The 20,635-nt window shown below is 41.7% G+C and overlaps 1 protein-coding gene across 4 annotated transcripts in view; it reads left to right on the forward strand.

Annotated features, from left to right (window-relative positions):
- HYCC1 (hyccin PI4KA lipid kinase complex subunit 1) overlaps positions 1-19,821 on the forward strand; it is a 95,350-nt gene extending 75,529 nt beyond the window's left edge. For 2 of the 4 annotated variants that reach the window (XM_075271443.1, XM_075271444.1), the window contains exons 9-11: positions 3,753-3,840; positions 4,359-4,518; positions 13,954-19,821. In XM_075271443.1, coding sequence (XP_075127544.1) covers positions 3,753-3,840; positions 4,359-4,518; positions 13,954-14,543 — 838 coding nt within the window. In that variant the 3' untranslated portion in view covers positions 14,544-19,821. Of the gene's footprint in view, positions 1-3,752; positions 3,841-4,358; positions 4,519-11,869; positions 12,157-13,953 lie in introns of all 4 variants that reach the window. The other 2 variants (XM_075271446.1, XM_075271445.1) reach the window with 2 other exon arrangements.
- The last annotated feature ends 814 nt before the right edge of the window (positions 19,822-20,635 follow it).

The following is a 20,635-nucleotide window of genomic DNA, read 5'->3' on the forward strand; positions in this document are numbered from 1 at the left end:
TGGAGACTGATGATATTTGGTTGCAGCGCCCTGAAATCCACTGGTGTGAAATTAGCAGCTATCCCTGGCGGTGTAAGGAGACGGCTTTCTCTAATCTGCATTGCTGGTGAAATAGTGGTCAAGTGATATCATATTCATGTATGTAAATATTAAAGGGGTTTTGCCATATCAGGGTTTCACCGGCTCTTCTCTCCTCCACTTCCTAGTTTCTGTGATAAGTGGGCAGGGTTAGGATAAGGTCACACTACCGTTATTTGATGTCCATTGCTCTCATCCATCACATGATGTGAGCAACGGACATTAAATGACAGTACAGACACGCTAATGTAAAAAGGCCTCTGTCATGTTTTTGTTTTTCTTCATTTGTGAGAAGAAAAAGTTGTGCATGCAGATCTTTCTTCCATTTCAAAAGTAAACACAGGACAGAAGACCGCGACCATCTTGTTGTTTACATTAGTCAGTGGGAACGGACACAAACATAGGGGGCACCATCTGTGTCCGTTGCCTGCTACCACTAAAGGGCTTGTCCAGATTTCTGACAGGAGGATGAGGAAGGTGAAAAATAAAAATAAAACCTACTCAGCTGTCCCCAAGTTTTTCAGTTTCACTGGCCGCTGTCCGGTCCAGGGGCACCCGGAGACTTGTTCCAGCAGATATCCTTGCTGCACGTGAGCACTGTGGTCAATCAATGGCCTCTGCAGTCACAGGAAAGAAAAGAGGTGGCTGGGAACAAGGACTGATGGACAGCCGGACCACTGCAGCTAGATAGCGAGGGTTGTTTTAAGCCTAGGCAAAAACACTAAGGAGGAATAATGAGCAGTATCTAACTAATAGAGCAAGATAGATAAAGAAATATATTGGGTAAACATTTCAGTTTTCCAGCCATAGATGGAGTTTTTATATTGATAACCTTTTCTAATTATAGATTATCAATATGTGATCTGATGCAGTTTAGCACCCAAACCCCACTCAGATCAGCAGCTCTGACAGCCTTGTTGTGCTAAAAGCTGCTGCAGTGGATGGGGAACGTCAAGCAAGCAATTCCTTGGATCCACCACTATGTAATGGATAGGTTGTAGCATCGCTCCTACTAATTGAATATGAGAAGCCTTGCATGCACTCATGATGCCTAGTGGCTGCCAGAACAGATGATTTGTGTGGGGTTTGGGTTGGCAGACCCCCACAGATCCCCTGAATAGGTAATTAGTAGGAAAACTCACATTTGGGGCCGTACCTTTCGATACAACTTTAAATAGTCACTATATTTACAGCCAAATCAGTATAATGTTATAGAGCATGTGATTCTGGACCAATATGTAATGTGCTTTAATTAAAAATGTGACTGCTTACTGCCTGGAAAACCCCTCTAAAGTTCCTGCCACTAGGTGTCTCCCTTCTAACTAATTTGCAGTTCACTCTTGTTACCACGGAAGTTCATCCATAGATACTGAGATAAGGAAGACAGAATGAAATGTGAATGTACAGGGCGTTCCTCATTTCTTCACACAGTCAATGGAGAGGGGAGGGGTTGATTCTCCTTTATGGATTGTGCTCTTAGATTGATTTTGTTTTTCTATCTTGCGTTTTATCTGCTTGGTTGCATGTATTTGCCCTGTATTTACAATCCAGTGTTCCTGGATCTCCAAAATTACAGTCACTTGGGCTTTATTCAAGTATTGTTTGCAATTGTATAGTTACTGCTGGCAGAATGGCAGAACATTATCAGCAATGGTTTAGGGGAGGGGAGCAGCCTGCTCCTTATTGTATACAAGTTCCCTGGCTGAGCTACAAATGTAGACACTATTTCAGCCATAATATGATTATTAGTAGCAGAAAAACTGATAGGATACCATGTACGAAGGCTTATACAGTCATGGAACAGACTGCCCAGTAAGACCCTGCACATATTTCACCTTTTTATGGACCCATTAAATATAATGCAGGTAATAGGAATACCTCTTTCAGGCTGGGGCCCACAAGCTGGAAACACAGCGATTTGCGCCGCGGGAAAAATTGCGGCGTTTTACAGTATCTGCATAGTGGATTAGATTCATGCAAATCCCATGGTCACTTTGCAGTCATGCTGTGACTTCGAAAATCGGCGTGGTTTTGGAAATCAAAGCCTGTCAATTATATCTACGGAAACGCCGTTGGCTTTCCCTTACATATAATGGTAACAGAAAATCTGTGGAGGAAAACTCTGTGAACTTTCTGTTCAGACGCCACGGTTTTTCCCGCAGAGCTTTAGAGCTGCGGAACATCCTATGGGGCCTTAGCCTAAAGGTTTAAGAACGTAGGGGCTTTCTTCCTGTTGTCTTGCTATGCCCAGATCTATACTGAGGATGGGCACAATATTCATTGTCTGGTTGTATATTACGTGAAGGTGAAGTCATATGTTATATCTCTTGTCTGAGCACTAGATCACAATGTACACAGCCCGTTCCATCAATCTTGTGTATTTGTGTCATCTGCTAATATATTTATAAATGTTGTCGTTGTTTAATAGTTGTGCAGAATAACTCCTGCATATAGATGGCAATCTGTTCCAGAATAGCTGCTAATATCTTATTGATGTAAGGGCATAAGAACGTAAAGAGCTGAGAAAGAAAGTCATGAAACCATGGCAACTAGTACGCGCAGGTACCCACAGCCATAGATGGTCGGGTTGAAGCTGTTAGGAAATTAGTGATTTTCAGTCCTACACCCACCTGTCTACTTACTTTTCATGGTTGATAATCTAACCAAGGCCATATGCAAGGGGGCGAAAAATTTATCGTGATCAGTGTTAAGTTGTGCGTACCAGGCGTACAATATAGTGAAACTCAGTTAACTGTTTCACATCATTGAGTGTTTATTCTTAGTCTTCACATTAGGAGACATAATGGATATGAATATATATATATATATATATATATATATATATATATATATATATATATATGATAGGTATGGCTAGGTAAAAGGCTAATGGTATGCATATTAAAATAGTCTATCGCCCCCTTCCTCCCAATCATATTCATCTGCCACCTCCATGTAAGGCTTAGTTCTCATCTGCATTCGGTACTCTGTTCGGGGAGTCCGCTTGGGGACCCCCCTGAATGGAATACCGAACACATTGACAAGTGGTGAGCTTCTGAAAGCACACGGACCCCATAGACTATAATGGGTTCTGTGTGTTTTCCGCATGCTGTCCGCACGAGTTATGCAGATAGGAATGTACTTCATGAACTACTTTCCTCTCTGCATGGAAAACGCACACTCCATTATAGTCTATTGGATGACACTAGGTTCACACCTGCGTTGGGGTCTCCTTGCATGCAGAAGACGGAAACCACAGAACGAATCACAGACCGGGTCCGGCCGTGAGCGTTTTGTGCTCTCCACCGCGAATGGGTGAGAGTCCTGCAGGCTTCCGTCTCCTGCTCAGAAACGGAAACCTGCAGAACCGGGCGCAGATGTGAACGAGCCCTGAATTGGATAATTCCTTTAGCGCATATTTTCAAAGATGTAAAATAAAGAACCTTTTGGGATCTTGACCTCATTGTATACTATAAAATTGGTACACTTATCAAAAATATCAAATCTTACTTTTCGATCCATGCAATAATATTGTATTTGCAGCCTAAATTTATTCTAACCCTGTATTTTTTATTTTTTTTTTATCAGTTTGCTTGGTGCATTTTTTGTTATAACTGTAAGTGGCAGATCTTTTCCAGGATTTCTTGGTATTCACATATTCTCGTCTCTTATAGCTACAATGGAGAATGGGATGTAGCGCGTAGAGCACTGGATGATGTTCTATACAGGGCACAGCTGGAATTATTCCCAGAGCCTCTATTGGTAAGTGTGTGGATTACAGGATTATTCTTCCAGTCTGGATACATTTAAGAATAGGACTACAGAGAGATTTGTGTTGGGTAACATGAAGATTGCAGTGTCATAGTGTCATCGCATTTAATGATTGTCTATGGTTGAGTAAGAGAGTCGTCTTGTAGGAACATTTATATCAGTCTAGGGTTGTGCCGTGTCATGTGAAGATCACTCACATTTCAGTAATGCAATGTGGTCATATTACAACATTACATCTCCCACAACTGTTGTAAAAGAAAACCAGACATGTTTTTAATTATCGGTCACAAGTCTCACAAGACTTTATCATCATAAACTGCAACCCATCTGTGATTTGCAAATTGCAGCTGTAAAATAGTCTGTGAAGCCCTTTTCTAATCCTTAAGACCCTGAGTTCTTCATGGCACCAACCTCTCCATCAGCACCATGACATGTTGGATGTGTTTTATTTATGGGATTCTATATAAATCTGCTAATTCTAAGGTTTTTTTTTTTACTTTCTGTCTCAGGTTGCCAATGCAATAAAGGCCTCATTACCACAAGGAGCTATTAAGGGAACTAAGGAAGGCACTAAATGCATCCAAGTTGAAATTGCCCCTACATCTTCCAGGATATCTAGAAATGCTGTGACCAGTATGTCTATACGGGGTCATCGGTGGAAGAGGAACGGTGAGACTCTAAATCTGTATCTGGTTTTTTAATGTACCGTTCAGGAAGGGATACTTTGGGGTTTGGACAGGTTCGGTTAAGTCAGCTAGAATGTTTTTTTTTTTCATGATTTCTTCAAGACCACTTTACTTTACAGAATACCGTTGCTGATAGCATTATAGGTTTTTTAAAAAGATTTTTATACAAATTTTGACACATATAAATATCTCAATTAAAATCACCCAGCGAAACAGTCTTATCACAGCAGGGCATTTGACATATAAACATATTAAGGATTGGTTAACCTGGGACGGCCATGACAACATAAAGCCAACCAAGCATCACTGCTCTACATCAATTCCAATTATACCGTCAAATAGGTAAAAAAGGAAATATTACAAGAAGGTTTTCAATGTAAATATAATCCGTTGAAAGGAGTATTGGTGAAGATCATAGGGAAGCATGGTGGCTCAGTGGCTAGCACTTGCAGCGCTGGAGTCCTGGGTTTGACTCTGACCAAGGACAACATCTGCAAGGAGTTTGTATGTTCTCCCCATGTTTGCGTTGTTTTCTTCTGGGTACTCCGGTTTCCTCATACCCTCCAAAGACATACTGCTGGAGATCTTTAGACAGTGTACCCTACTTGGAATAGTGTTCACAATATCTGTAAAGCGGTATATGCTGGCACTATATAAGTAAAATAGAAACTGAAGTTTTCAAGATGGGATCACTTGGAAGTCAACATTCACGTCTTATTGCACAGATGTGAAATATGTTTCAGAACGGTGTGGCTAGTAGGGCTGGATTTACATGTATCAGATGTGTCCATCCAGTTATCTTGTGCTTGATGTGGACACAACTATAACAGTTTGGCTGACTGGTGATGTATAGCCTCAATGGGGCACAATTCCAGACTTGCCAACAAGTCAGATCAAGAACTCTGTAGGCAATGTTTTTGATCTGGAGACTACACTTGAGCGCTAAAGATAAGGGATTGCACCCGTAGGGCTTCAGTGCAAATGATCATCTTTCTCCAAGGACCCAATGGAGCCATTGTCCATATCAGTCATTTCTATATTTTATTTCCTTTAACTTGTTGGATTTTGCCTGTTTGCAAATACCAACTACACCAATTTTATCTTATATTTTATCCAGTAGACCCATTCTCTATATATCTTTATCCATATCACCTGCCAATCACTTTCCACCAGCATCTGGTTAGTCAGTTGTATAAGAAATAACGCAACGGCTCAATAAGCTGTGAAATCTGTATGGAAAAAGCTATCAATCAGAGAAGTGTCATATCTTCCTTATGCAATTTCTATGATGGAAGATGTGTGTTTGCTGTAGGTTTTTTTTTTTTTTAACAACAAGATACCTGTACTTGAAGTTCTGATAATTGGTGATGCACAAAAAAAAAAGTTTCAGGGTAAAAGCTTCAAATGTACTACACGTGAGAATGTAAGAGCAATGTGAACTCAGCTTTGCAATATGCACACGTCCACAAATTCCATACACATTTCAGAGCTGTTATATTGAATTATTCCTCCTTCTATATAAATGTACACTAAATAAGCCTCCGTTTACGTAGCATTAGTACACTTAGGAGTGCACAATTGTTTTGAGACTGTAAGGAGCATCACTTAACCTTCATATAACAGCGTAATGAGCCTTGTTAAAATTGATCTGTTTCCATAGCCTTCCTGAGATGGTGTAGCAGATACGCTAATCGAGTGAGAATTCAGCAATGTGTTACTTCATTCAGGCAAATTCTTATTGATGTCCTGGCTTGAAATGGCTTATTGTCTACGATATGTCCTGAAGGAAGTGGGAATTATATTTTCCCTTATGATCAATGGTGATCGAGCCCACAATGTTTTCTCTCTTAAAGCTCGAAAATAGCTCAAAATTTAGAACCTAGAATGTTATAAAACCTGCTATTAGAATTTTATATATTTTTCTGAATATAAGAAACACATATATGCTTTATATTCTTCAAAAATAAGACCTATTTCTAGACACAGGGTCCCAGCCAAGGCTCTGACCATGCAGTACTTTCTGCCTCTGGCCTTTATTAACTGTGTCCACTGACGGTGATTGATATTGTGGCCACAGGCATATAAGAAAGTAGCGCTTAATCCTGTAAATGACAAGCAACAGCCTGTATTGGCCTTTCCATATCTTCTATCACTTCACCAAATATGGATCTGCAAATTTCAATGCAAGATATCTGTCCTATGTGAAGGGGTTAAAGTTCCCTTAATGACTTAACTCTTACCTTCCATTTGTTCCTGGTGCCCCTCCTGAAGTTACTTGATACAAGAGTTGCCATTCTAAAAAGCAAATGTGTAAGCACACCCACTTCTCCTTAAAGGGCACATGAGTTTTCATCAAAAGTTGAAATATCTGCAGGGTTTTGCTAGACAATCTATTCTCCGGCTGTAAAAGCCTTCATACATGGTGTCCTATCCGTTTTACTGCAGCTAGTAGCCGTATTGATGCTGCAGCACATTTTGCATCTCAGAGGCAGAGTCATGTACAGTACAACGCAGTCTCCATTATTACTACTACTGGTTTCTTTACATGTAATTGTGCCAGAAATAACTGTAAAATGTCAAATGAATAGCTGAGAAAAGCCCAAGTGAACATAACATAGGAAATCCAGGGACATTGGATTCTAATCCATGCTATAATGCAGCTAAAATGACCCCTAATGCAGAAAAAGATAAATCTGAACATAATAATAAAGCTGCTTGCTGACTAACATCCCATCAGCAATAACACAAGCAGCTAGTTAGAAGTAGACAGGCTCACCTTGTGAGCTGTGAGAAACTACTCTTTTCTCTAAGCAGTGTACAGGCAGGGAGTACAGAGCAGCTTTGTATGTGAACATGCAGAGGAGGTGAAGACAGACCTGCCCCTCCCCCCTCCATTTCCTGAGTTCCGTCTTGAACCAGTTGGTTTCTAAAGACGACCTTCTCTAGTAACAGAGACTGAATAGTTCATAGTATCGGTATAGCATAGTAACTAGCAGTGAACACAGGAGAAGAGGGAGGAGGTGCAGTGACTTGGGAACTGGGTGCTGGTTCTGATCATGTCAGAACCAGCCCAGAATCCAGTGGTTCATCACAAATAGAATCCCAGAGGAAGTAAACTACTCCCTGGAGAACCCCTTTAAGCTACAGATGTAGACAGCATTGTTGTTTGCTATCAGATGCTGGTGTTTATTTAATATTGATATATATTGGACTACCAGTGTTCAGATACCTATCACCGATTTTGTGTATCCAATCACTTGTAAATAACAGTGTCATCTAACTGAGTTCCAAGACTATATGGAGGATGACTCCAACCATAAAGGCTTGTCCTGCTGGGCAGAATCGCAGGATCAGCAATAGGATCTGCTGTGGTTTTGGATTATCTTGTTTTGTGGACTTAAGGAGGTTGCTAATGTGTCCATCACTAAATGAGTCTCCGATACGTAAAACCATGTAGCTGAATAAATCCTGAGATGAGAGGTGCCCAATATGTGCTCAGAGCTGGGATGAGCTTAATAAGAGATAAGCGTTTTATAGCAGAGACTTTGTCTGCACTGAGAAGATTACCAAGTGATTGCAAGCTAGATAAACATTACAGGTTGGAGCTGTGCTGCCACAAATATTAACCCTGTGTGAGAGTTAATATTTAGGCAGTTTATTTAATGTGCACTTTAAAATGAAAAAGTATTCAGATCTAGAAAAACATGGCTGTTTCTTCCAAGAACAGTGCCACACCTGTTCACAGGTTGTGTCTGGTATTGCATCTCAGCTCAATGAAGTCATCCTGCGATACCATTCACAACACACATACATGCCTGGTGCGGTTTCTGGAATAAAGCAGGCATGTTAATTCTGTACTGCCTCTTTAAACACATTCATTATTGTACTATTTAAAAGGGTCAATGTGAACACTTTGCCAATCTGAAATTATAAATCCATTTTTACCGTAAGACAACCTTTTTCCTGTTGTGACGTGCGCAGTATTTTACTCTGGTATACAAAGCTTCTATGTTAAATGACAACACCACATAAAATACACTCATTGACAAAAAAAGGCACCATGTAGAACTTGTTGGAATTAAATGAAACTTTCTATGTGTGACCGTAATAATGATATATGTAAGAAATTACAATATTGGAGTGGAAGGAGAAGTTTATTGGGTAAAATTAGTACACGGATGGGCTGCCTCTAGCCTGGATACATGATGAGATACGGCTGGAATGGAGGTATGCTGGTGATATACTGTCATATTTGGTGGCCCCCAGATTATCATACTTGCAATTGGGGCAGTGTGTCATTCCATAGCAAAGGAGGGGTTGAAGCTGACACCACGAGGCCTCCATACTGAAACACGACCATTGAATGATCCCAAACAAAACCTGGATTAGTCACTAAAGAGGACCTAGATCCAGTCCACAACAGTCCAGGTTTTTTGCCTCCACTGCAGATGAACGGTGACAAAAGCTGGCTGTAAATGGGAGGACACATAATGGGTACCAGGACATCAAACTTCCTTCTGCTAAGCACCTGAAATGGTCTGGCCAGAGATGGTGGGGTGTAAGGTGCCACTTGCATCTGGATAGGGGAACTGTGGGAGCTTTCAGTGCTTGTTGGTGGATCAGACAATCCTTTCTACTGGTGGTATCTCATGGCTGTTTGGGGCCCATTTTGTCAAGTGTGCATGCCTTCACATAACCGACACCTCTTAACAGGTCACAGCAGAATAGATGGCGGACAGTTAGTTGAAACAACCATCCTATTTATCTCAGTTCAGTGAGGCACCTCCTTAAGGTCTGTCAATGGAGTGTGTTTTCACCAAGTAATACACTACCCAAAAGTAGCCTTTGAGAACTTTTTTTTATATTGAAGTGAGATAAGAAATGTTATGCCCTCTTATGAGAAGACCCAGCACCTAATAGACCACACCTCTAATAATTTACATATATGCCTGAATGCATTGTTTTGCAGTAACCTGACATTTCTACCTGGGTGCTTTTTTGTCATTGAGTGTACATATGCCTCTTACTCTGCTGCATTTGATAGTCATGTTATCAGGAGTATGGCGGTAATAATTACATCTCTAAAATGTAACGAGTGTTGTGCACTGTGGATTTACAGTTGTAGCTTTTGGTGCCCCTGCCTGCATTAGGATTGTACTACTGCGGAGTGATGACAGTATTAGGCACGGGTTTCTGCCTCTTGCTCTCCTTTGAGGGTGGTTGTCACAATTATCACTGATTACTGTATAATTACATTGTAATGTGCTGTGTCTGAGCCTCGTGACCTGGAGAAGTCAGAACATGGATGGAAAGCAGCGACAGAACACAGAAGGAAAACACTGTCATTCCTTCCAGTACACCATTTAATGCTCTCATGAGATTTTGAGTATTTGTCTATGATCTACAACGTAATATAAGTCATCATTGTCACATCGGGGTGAAATTGAGGGCCAGAAATTGAATATCTCATAGCCTTCCCAGTTTTGGATGAGATGGTCCCATGAAATAAACTTACAAAGAGGTGGGGTATAATGCAGATAATACTCAAAAGTAGATATTTTTGGGAGGTTGTTCCTGAGTTGATTGAAAAAGCTTAAAGGGATTCTACCATTAAAACCTTTTTTTTGTGGATAAGACATTGGAATAACCTTTAGAAAGACTATTCGTCTCTTACCTTTAGACGTGGTTTCCGCTGCGCCGTTCCTTAGAAATACTGGTTTTTAACGGTATGCAAATGAGTTCTCTTGCAGTGATGGGGGCGGGTCCCAGCGCTCAAAAGCGGTGGAGGTGTCCCCACCGCTGCCAGAGAATTGTCTCCAACGCCGCCTCCTTCTTCGTCCGCAGCGTCATCTTCAATGTCTTCTTCCGGCGCAGGCTCGTAACTTCTAGGTGTCGGGCCTTGAGCAGAGCAGACTGCGCAGGCGTACAGGCCACGGGAAAATGGCCGCTTGCACAGTATTGTTAGCGGCTATTTTCCCTTGGCCTGTGCGCCTGCGCAGTCTGCTCTTCTCAAGGCCCGACGACTAGAAGTTACAAGCCTGCGCCGGAAGAAGACATTGAAGATGACGCTGCGGATGAAGAAGGAGGCGTTGCTGGAGACAATTCTCTGGCAGCGGTGGCAATGCCCCCATCGCTGTTTGAACGCTTTGGCCCGCCCCCATCGCTGCGAGAGAACTCATTTGCATAAAGGTAAAAATCGGTATTTCTAAGGAACGGCGCAGCAGAGACCACGTCTAAAGGTAAGAGACGAATAGCCTTTCTAAAGGCTATTCCGACGTCTTATCCACAAAAAAAAAAAAAGTTTTAATGGTAGAATCCCTTTAAAGAAAGTCACAATTAAAGAGGCCTTTTATAGGAGCAGACACCGACCTTTATATCATCAGTATTAGGAGTCTGTCAGGTCCAAAGTAATTCGGAAACCAATAATGGTGTTATGAAGGGGCCCATTATAGGATAAGATGAGTACCTGTATAGCCACAAAACAATGAGGATATTCAGCTTTTGTGAATATGCAAATCAGCCTGCAACTGCCCTGGGGGTGGGGTCTGATTTTACTAGATTTGACTACAGACAACAGTGATGCAGGTGGAGGCTTAGAATGTCAAACAGCTGAAACATATTGGCACCAATTTCGGAGGAGAACCAGAGCATTTATTGCTGTCCTGATGTAAATTAGGCAAATCAGGTCCCGCCCTAGAGACACTGACTGATTTGCATATTTATGAAGAGATAATTGCAATATCTTTGTGGTCACAAAGTGGTGAATTAAAGCAAAGGTATATTCCTGCCCTTATTAAAGGCTGCTACATGGCACAGCTATTGGCTTAGGGGGCATTTTGGACCTGACAGACTCCATTTAAAGTCCCAGAAAACTCCTTTATTTATTTTTCTATGTATTAATGTATCCTCAAACTTCTAACCAAAACTGTTTGTGTATTAAGACCGTGTTCACACTGGAGCTTCTGTTCTAAATGTTGTGCTTAGACATCAGCTTTTATAGATCCATTCAACATTGTCGTGAGTTTCTAACCATTACCATCATTATCTCATATCGCATTGAAATCTAAAAGTCATGATAAATGACATTGTCACCTGTTGTCCTTCTTCCATTCATTGTTCTACTGACTTCAGTATAAATAGTAGGTTTGAAATAAGCAATGTTTTTGCAGCGATCAGAAAACTGCTAGGTGTGGACGGAGCCTAGACCAATATTCTGTCATTTCTCATGTAACCATGTTAACATTACATTACCATGTATTTGTTTCCCCAGAGAAGCCATCATCCTCATTTCAGCCGCCATTTTTCTTTTTTGTTTGTTTGTTTTTCTCATTTAGAACAAAATGACACAAGTATTGACTCCACAGATTCGGGAAATCTTGTCATTCCCGAGATTAGTGTCACAAATGTGTCCGGAGACAGAATCGGGAATGGGGAGAGAGTGAAATCACTAACAGAGAATGATGTGCAGCATATTCAGGCAATGCAGGATATCTGTTCAGAAGCTAGAGCTGAGGGCAAACCTGAGATCAGAAGGCAAAAATCTGTAAGGAGATTGATGGAGGACGGAATGGCATCATCTGGCAGAGTGCAGTGTTAAATCACTTGGTAGATGGGCGTCAAGGTACCTGCAAGTGAAAGGGTCACAATGCATGGGTGCGCACACTATAGTCTTTAGAAATGAGTCAAGCATGCTTGTCTTGTATATTACTATACACTACACGAAAAGTAGTTTGCCTGAATTCCATCTAGCCAGCTCTTAGGACCTGTTCACATGGTGGAATTTCGTGCTGAATTTGAGGTGAAATTACAAGAGCTTAAAGGGAGTCTATCATTAGAATCTTGTTTTTAACTAAGCCCATGTCGGGATAGCTTTAAGAAAGGCTATTCTTCCCCTACCTTTATAATTCTTCTCCACGCCGCCGTTTGGTAGATATCCCGGTTTTCATCGTTCTGCTGAGTCTCCAGACAGCACAGGGGCGTTCCCGCATGCTCAAACAGCACTGGGGGCGTACCTGTGCTGCTTGAAAACTCTCCATTGCTGCCTTCATCTTCTTCTCCGCCTCTTCTCTCGTGTCACTGTTATCCAAAAGCACCAACTGTGCATGTCCCGTTTGGCCACAGGAAAATGGCTGACTACGCAAGTCCATCGGCTATTTTCCTAAGGCCTCTCCCACTCTGCACAGTTGGCGCTTTTGGATGAAGACGCGACAGTGACGTGAGAGAAGAGCCAGGTGCAGAGAAGATGATGGAGGCGGCGCTATAGAGAGTTTCAAGCAGCACAGGGGATTGCACCCTGGGATGTTTGGAGACTCATTACCATAATGACGAAAACCGGGATATCCACCAAACGTCAACACGGAGAGGAATTCTAGAGGTAGGGGAAGATTAGCCCTTCTTAAGGCTATTCCAACATGGGCTTAGTTAAAAATGAGATTCTAATGATAGACTCCCTTTAATGAATTTGTAAAAGCCTCAATGGAAAGCCAAAGCCCTGCTTTTGTCGGAGAAGAGGAATTTGAGGTGTAATTCTGCCTCAAGTTCCTCTTCCATTTCTGCTGTGTGAACGAACCCTTTCAGGTGGTTACGTGGATGACTAACCTAGATTGCATGAAGGCATATATCTCTTTAGCATACTGTTATATAAAGGAATATATGCTTAATGGGGGAGGGTTTCTTCTCTTCTTTTGGAGGAAGTAGTATATGACTTAACATGGCGAGTCACATCATGCATCCTGCGACCTTTCCATTTGTAACCCTTTAAATTCTGACAGAATTGGGTGTTGCAGTTTGCTGTGACTTGGATGATCACACAATCAACTCCTTATTTGCATGATTAACAGCTTTCATCACAATCAACTTGCGCATGTTTCTTTAAATCTTAAAGGGGTTGTCGAACGTTTAATTTGTTAAGCAACTTAGAATGTTAAAAATAAAAAAGTGTTCTACCTTCAGGAACCTTTGCCACTCCCATTCTGATACTGCTAGATCCCCTGCCAGACTCCTTACTTACTGTTTCGGTAATGATGTCCTGACTCAACCATGTGACCAGTCACTGGCCACAGCATTACCCACTACAGCCATGGATAGGCTGTGGTAGTCACCAGCCAACCTGGGACATCAACGACGTAGCAGGAAGTAGAGACCGACAGGGCATCAGAAAGCGGGATCGGTAAGGCAAGTATGGCTATTCCAAGTTGTTTTTTAAGTAAACGTCTAGACATCTGGACAATCCCTTTAATGCTTCTCTTTGTACATCTGCACAATATTCTTGATTTGTGCTTTTGGTTAATCATCGGGGTAAGTATTCAGTGTTCTTGCTCCCAATGATTTGGCTTTGGATGGCAATTTAGCGTTTTAGATTCTTTTGTTGTCTCGCACAAAGAACTTTGACAATGACTTGAACTTTTTCTCCTTCCAGACTCTGCAGATTTAACACTACAAGATGAGCTGACCGAAATAGCTGAGGTGGATGAAGGTTTTTGTTCAAGGGCTGCCTCTAGCTCCAGCCAGTCGGCCCTGTCTCACAGCAGTAGCGGCAGTTTCAGCAGACCGCCATTGGGAAAGGCCCAGAGAAGATCTCTTGGCGCCCGGGCTGGGGTTAAAGAAAGGGATTCTGGGGGAGATTCTTGCCGGGAACATCTCAGTAGGAAGCAGAACCAGCGGGCTATGAGTGAAAATCTGGAGCTGGTGTCTCTGAAGAGGCTGACCTTGACAACAAGTCAGTCCCTCCCTAAACCTGGGAGTCACAGTCTTGCACGAACTGCAACATCTGTATTCAGTAAATCCTTTGAGCAAATGAGCGGGGCGGCAGTTTTACATAATGCTGTGGGTATAAACAATGTTGGTACAGGCTCCTGCGTGGAAACAAATCGGTTTAGCGCATGTAGCCTGCAAGAGGAAAACCTGGTGTACATTTCTGAGAGAACTGAGCTTGCAGTGCCTGGTAAACCCCAACCAAATCTCCATCAAAGGTCCCCAAGTATCTGTATTACCCTGTCTACCGACTAGACCTGGCGGCCAAGTGTCAGGTGGAATAGGAATGGGGATTTCTCAATTCTCTTGACCTTATGTTTTTCTAAAACGAATGGCAAAACTTTGATATTTCATTGACTTGTATAGAGTAACTTGCCAAAGTTTTTACATGCTACGTAATAGAGCATTAAACAGTTTCTATACATTGGATCGGTATCTAGCCATAGATTTTTAATATTGTACTCTTTACTTGAAAGTGCACCTTTACACTGCCTGCTGCTTAGGTGACTCTTTTCAGGTGTCTTGAAGGAATATTCTAGAAAATGCAGCGGTTCGTAGGCTAGGCGCTTTACAAACCAGACTAAGGCTAAGGCCCCATGTTGCGTAAACCTAGCATTTTTAGTTGCCGGTCTTGCTGCGGTTTTTTAATCCAAAGGAATGTAGGATATAAAGGAAGCTCTTACATGTTTCCCTTCTGTTAAATCCACTCCTGACTTTGGCTCAAAAAACCACAGCAAAATCTGCAACAAAAAAAGCTGCGTTTTCGCAGCTTGGGTCCTTAGCCTTAAGGCTATGGCCCCACGTTGCAGAAACACTGCTTTTTTTTGTTGCAGATTTTGCTGCTTTTTTTAGCCAAAGCCAAGAGTGGATGAGTAGAAGGGAGAAGTGTATGAACTTCCTATATATTTCCCATCCCTTTTGGAGCCATTCTTGGCTTTGGCTCAAAAAAACGCAGCGAAATCTGCAACAAAAAAAAGCTGTGTTTCCACAATATGGGGCCTCAGCCTAAAGGGGTTTTCCAGCCCCAAATTGATTTTTTTCATACTACTGATCTATCCACAGAATGGGTCATTAGTAAGTGATATGTGGGGGTCCGACACCCAGATCCTGTGCACAGCAGCTGTCCCGGCAGCATCTGGCCACCGGCAGTTACAGTAGTGGGCTGGGAGTGTATGTCACTTCCTTGGAACCTGCGCTATACAGAGTATATCCTGCACCATTCCTATTAATTACATAGGAGAGCCTGCACACTCATCCACTGCTATAGATTCCGGCATCAAGACTCTGTCAGAGTAGCTGATCTGTGCAGGGTATGGGTGTTAGAACTCACCAATCACCTACCGATGACCCCCTTTTGCGGATAAGTGATCAGTATCAATTTGGGGCTGGACAACCCCTTTAAGGAATTGGGAACTGTGGAAGTGAAGAAGTGGTGTTCTCTACAGTATAGAGTGGGCATAGCACTTTACTGTGGATTTGTTTCTCCTTTTAAAGGGGTTATCCAGGATCAAATGGCTTCTTTCTTCTTCTCAAGAAGTGATATCCCATCCTTTGGTCGCATGACAGTGCTATAGCTCAGTCCCATTCAGTTCCAACGTATATGATGTCACTTCCTGAGAAGAAGAAAGCAGCCATATTTTCTCATCCTGGATAACCCCTGCACATAACTACCTGAGTGTGCCAGTAGATGGCAGTGTAATGCGCCAGTGTTTTAAGGTCTGTTGCTCATTTGATAGGAAAAAAGCAAAGTCATAAAGTTTTGTAACGTTTAACTTTTTTGTGACTATAATTGCGTTCCAAAAAGTCATTTTTTACACTTCCTTTAGGCCTTTTTTAGACAATATTTTAATATTTTTGAAATTCCTAAATATTTTATTCTCTTACCTTTTTTATTGCCAGTTAAACAAAAAAAACCAACTCATCTAAGCCATGAAATAGTTAATTTAATCTACACATGCAGCTTGGATGCATGTGTAGGTTTTGGCATAGATTGTAATGATTTAAGCAACAGGAGGGTTTTTTTACATTAACGTTCTTTTCGGCAGATCACAAAGCACATCCTAAAGGTTAAATGGCACAAAGAATTCAGCCACTCACTGCCAAACTTACACACCGGTGTTGGGGGCTTGCATACATATAGCAGCTTGTTGTAGGGGAAGTAATGTGGGCACAGAATGACGAAGGTGGTTTCATGCAAGTGTAGAGTTGATGTGAATATTGTACTAGTATAGGTGGATATAAAGCAAGTGACCAGAGCATACAGTGGACATGTCATCATTACATCACGTACTGGACTTCTCTATCATTGCAAAGGTTCCAGATGTTGTGTCTTTTAATACCTGGAGTAATAGTAAGTATGGTAAGACTGGGAATACCTATGCAAGTATCATATGATAGGATGTGGTTGATTTTTACGAAAACATTGCGAAATGCTGTGATTTCTATGGGAAAAAGCATGACATGACTGATCTTTTCCAGAAAACACCAGGGCAAAAAGTGCAGCGTTTTACAGTCACATTGCAGAGAAATACACGCAATGGACACACTGCAGTTTGCAAAACCGTTGCAGTTTTGGATATTGAAGCATGTCAATTAATACCTATGTAAACGCCAGCGGTTTCCCTATAGGTATAATGAGAAGCAGAAAGTCTGCAGAGGAAAACTGCGGACTTCATGTGAAAAGCGCTGTGGGATAAAACGTGATGTGTTGCCGTTGCAGTTTTTCCCGCAGCTGTTTTTTTGCCCTGCTAAAGGGATTCTCATACAGTTGTCCAAAAAATAAAAAGTTGTGGTACCTGCCCTGATACATACCCGTATCCTTTTTGTAGTTTGTTTTGGGTCTAAGAGGGGTATGGTGGTTATATTACATAAAAAAAACATTCCTGATTGGATGTCTGCTCTTGGGCTGGGATCATTCTTCAATTCTGATCATGCTGTATATTAGTCTGATGGGATTGTTACTGACCATGGTCGCAGTAATACCAGAGGATTATGGAGCAGAACAACCTGTATTCTTAGCTCCTCCGACATCTTTTGATATTAGTGCAGACATGGTGAGTGCCAGAGTAATCCTGCAGGACTGATACACAGCCTGGACAGAAACTAACATTAAGCCACCCCTCAGTGCTGCCCCTTTCACCCCCAACTCTACCCCAGTCCCACTACTGATGTAATCTCCTCCAGCAGTAGGGAATATGTCCAGGCTGGGTCCCTAGGGCCAAAACAATCTCCTGCATCTCACTAAGAGGATATGGCTGTGTACCAGGGCAGATACCCAGACGTTTTTTTTTGTTTTGGCATTTTATTTCCAGGGAGAAAACCTCCTTCAAGAAAAGCCAAAATAATTTTCCACCCTAAAACATCAACTTAAAGACGTGTCGCCTCTCCTGATGCTAGGTTCACACTAGTGCTGGGATGTCCTTCCTTCTGTCAGACCAGAACAACGGGCAGGCAGATTGCTAAAATAGAGGAGACTTATGGAGCCATTGTGCCATTCCTCAGTTATTCCTCCTAGAAAACTATGAATGGACAACTGGGTATTATCATTGCCCTTAGATGGTGTCAGACTATGAAGGGACACGTTCTTAACTGATAAATTCAGTTTGATAGTTTTTTAATTTTGGAGGGTAGAAATCAAAGGAAATCAGAGGAAAAGCATAACTGAGAGAAGAGGCGTTCCAGGATTGTTATATTAATAGGAATGCAATTATTTACCTAGACAGATCTGTCAGGAGAGATGACGGGTCCTCTCCGTCAATGTTTGTGAAATGAATACGTCCATATGCTAGCATGTCACACTTGTTCGTCTACAATCCATTATTTAGTAGCTTTCCTTGGGCTACTCTATACAGTATCTGTGTAACATTCCGGGATCACCGCTGCACAGTCTTCTCCAAATGTTCATGATCTCTACAATATGGCAGATCCTGAATTTATAAAGCTGGTGTTTCATTTAAGCCTTAAATAGTCATTCTTCTGCCAGGCCCAGATGTCACATATTAGAAGACAGGAACATATTTCCTTCAAGGGGTAAGGATTACAAAAACATGATTGGTTTCCCAAAACTTTGCCACACCTGTCCATAGGTTGTGGCACTGTTTTTGGTAGTCATGCTTTTCTAATACTGGACAACTCCTTTAGGCCGGGGCCCCATGAGATGTAAATGCCACGATTTGGCCGCAGCGGAGACGCTGCGGGAAAAATCGCGGCGTTGTACAGTGCAGGCAAAGTGGATGGGATTCATGCGAATCCCATCCCCACTTTGCGTAAAAGATCGCAGCGCGGACACATATGTGGACATAAAGCCATTGCAGCTTTGCAAATCTCAGCATGTCAATTATATCTACGGAAACGCCGGCGGAGGAAAGAGAAAGTCCGCGGAGGAAAACTCTGTGAACTTTCTCTTAAAAGCGCTGCGGAAAGAACTGCAATGCGTTCACGCCCCAGTTCTTTCCGCAGAGCTTTAGCGCTGCGATTACGGCCCGTGGGGCCTTAGCCTTAATCTTGATTTGGGATGAATTCATGCAGCCATTTGTGGTCTGGTTAATATGGCCACATTTCCCAGACTTACCTGGGCTCTGCTGAGCCAAAATCAATGTCTCATAATGGTCTATGATGCTTGGAGTTGCAGGCCGACCTGGCGTCTGCTTCCACTTGGCTAGATTCGCACCCACCATGTTTTGGTATCCTGTTGCAAAGTACTGCTGTTTTTGTTTTTTTTGTTTTTTTTACTCCAAGATTCTAAAGGGCTTGCAAAGGGATGGCTATCCTGTGACCATTGACTTTTATTGCAGAAAAGAACATCCTTCTATATCCTGGTTTTTTTTGGAGCAGGCAGGCAAAAAAAAGTCTGCGTTATTTTTTGTATCTTTTTGGACATAGTTTTATCTTTAGATCTTACCAAAAAGATGAGCACTTTCCAAAAAGGATGTAAAAACATGATGTGAACCTAGCCCTACATGTAGGGTATATGAAGCAACCCATTATAGTTTACTGCACAAATCATAGGGTTACACTCCGGAGCTCTTGCACTGGCCATTAATATAGGCACATATTGCTTAATGCTGGGGTATAAAGTTGCAGGTCTTACATTAAAATGTCATGGTCTGCAAGCAACGCACTATTAGATTTCATAGGATATTTATAACACAACGTCATTCATAGAAGGCAGATAAATCCAGACCTGATGATCAATGACTTTTTTTTCTTGTTTTTTATTCAATGTATGTGTCGTGTTCTTGTTTAATGTTCTATTATTTTGTTACTTGTGTAGTTATGTAATGAACTATGGATGTGCCATACGGTGTAACTGCTGATACGGTTTGTAATGCTCATCTTTAGGATGACCCTGTTGTTTCCTTGTCTTTAATGTAGAAATGATTCTTCGTCTTCTGTATGTTAAAACTGTTTTTGCTTTATTGTAATATAAGATTAGTGTTGACTCTCTTGCTTTTTTACACCCTAGTAATGTACTTAGTATTGCACATTTGTTCTCATGTAAAAATAAATCCTTGCAAAATTTGTTACTTGTGAATTTTCACTTTTCCAAAAATATTTAATGGTAAAAATGAGAAATATTTGACTACTCCCGGGCAGGATTACAATGAAAGTTAATGCTTATATATGGATAAAACATGATCACACCATTTACTGTAGGTGATGCTGACATCACAGCTCCTTCCCCTCGCAGAATGAAGACCTTTGCATAGAATACTCCCATGACATGCTCCTATAGAAGTCAATGACTCATCTGCAGGCTATAGTTCCCTATAGCCATGTGACCGCAGAAAGTAGATCTCTCAACTATTTTTAGAATGAAGTACCAACTCGAGGAAGATGGCTGCCTATGACCATGCACAGAAATTAAGATAAAAAAACAAACCACAATCTACAATGTACAGTATCGGGGTGTTGAAAACACATTTTAAATCCAGTGTGTGTGTGGGGAAATATACTGTCTCGTTTATGGTAGAAAGCTGACATATATATGGTGAGTGTTGTTTGCACAGTCCATATTTGCAGTAAAGATGTGACTCTTTGTTCCCTCTGCGTCCAGCTCATCACAAGTTGGGGAGGGGTCTCAGACAATTAGATTTGTTATAACTCTCTAACCAGAAAAGTTACAAGAGTTATATCTGAATTGTATACCATACCTGACTTGTGTGGATTTCTGTTCTGGCACACAGAATCTCCAGCTGTCATGATATGGTATTTTCAGTGGTTAATTTGGGCCGGAATGCCCAATTTCTGATGTGGAACATAAAAAACAGTTACTTACCTCTCCTGGCTCCAGAAGCCTTGAGGCCAACTTGATGACATCCCAGGCATACCGTGGGCCAGGGCTTGTG

Source organism: Leptodactylus fuscus, chromosome 4 (genome assembly GCF_031893055.1).
Source record: "Leptodactylus fuscus isolate aLepFus1 chromosome 4, aLepFus1.hap2, whole genome shotgun sequence".
Classification (NCBI taxonomy): domain Eukaryota; kingdom Metazoa; phylum Chordata; class Amphibia; order Anura; family Leptodactylidae; genus Leptodactylus; species Leptodactylus fuscus.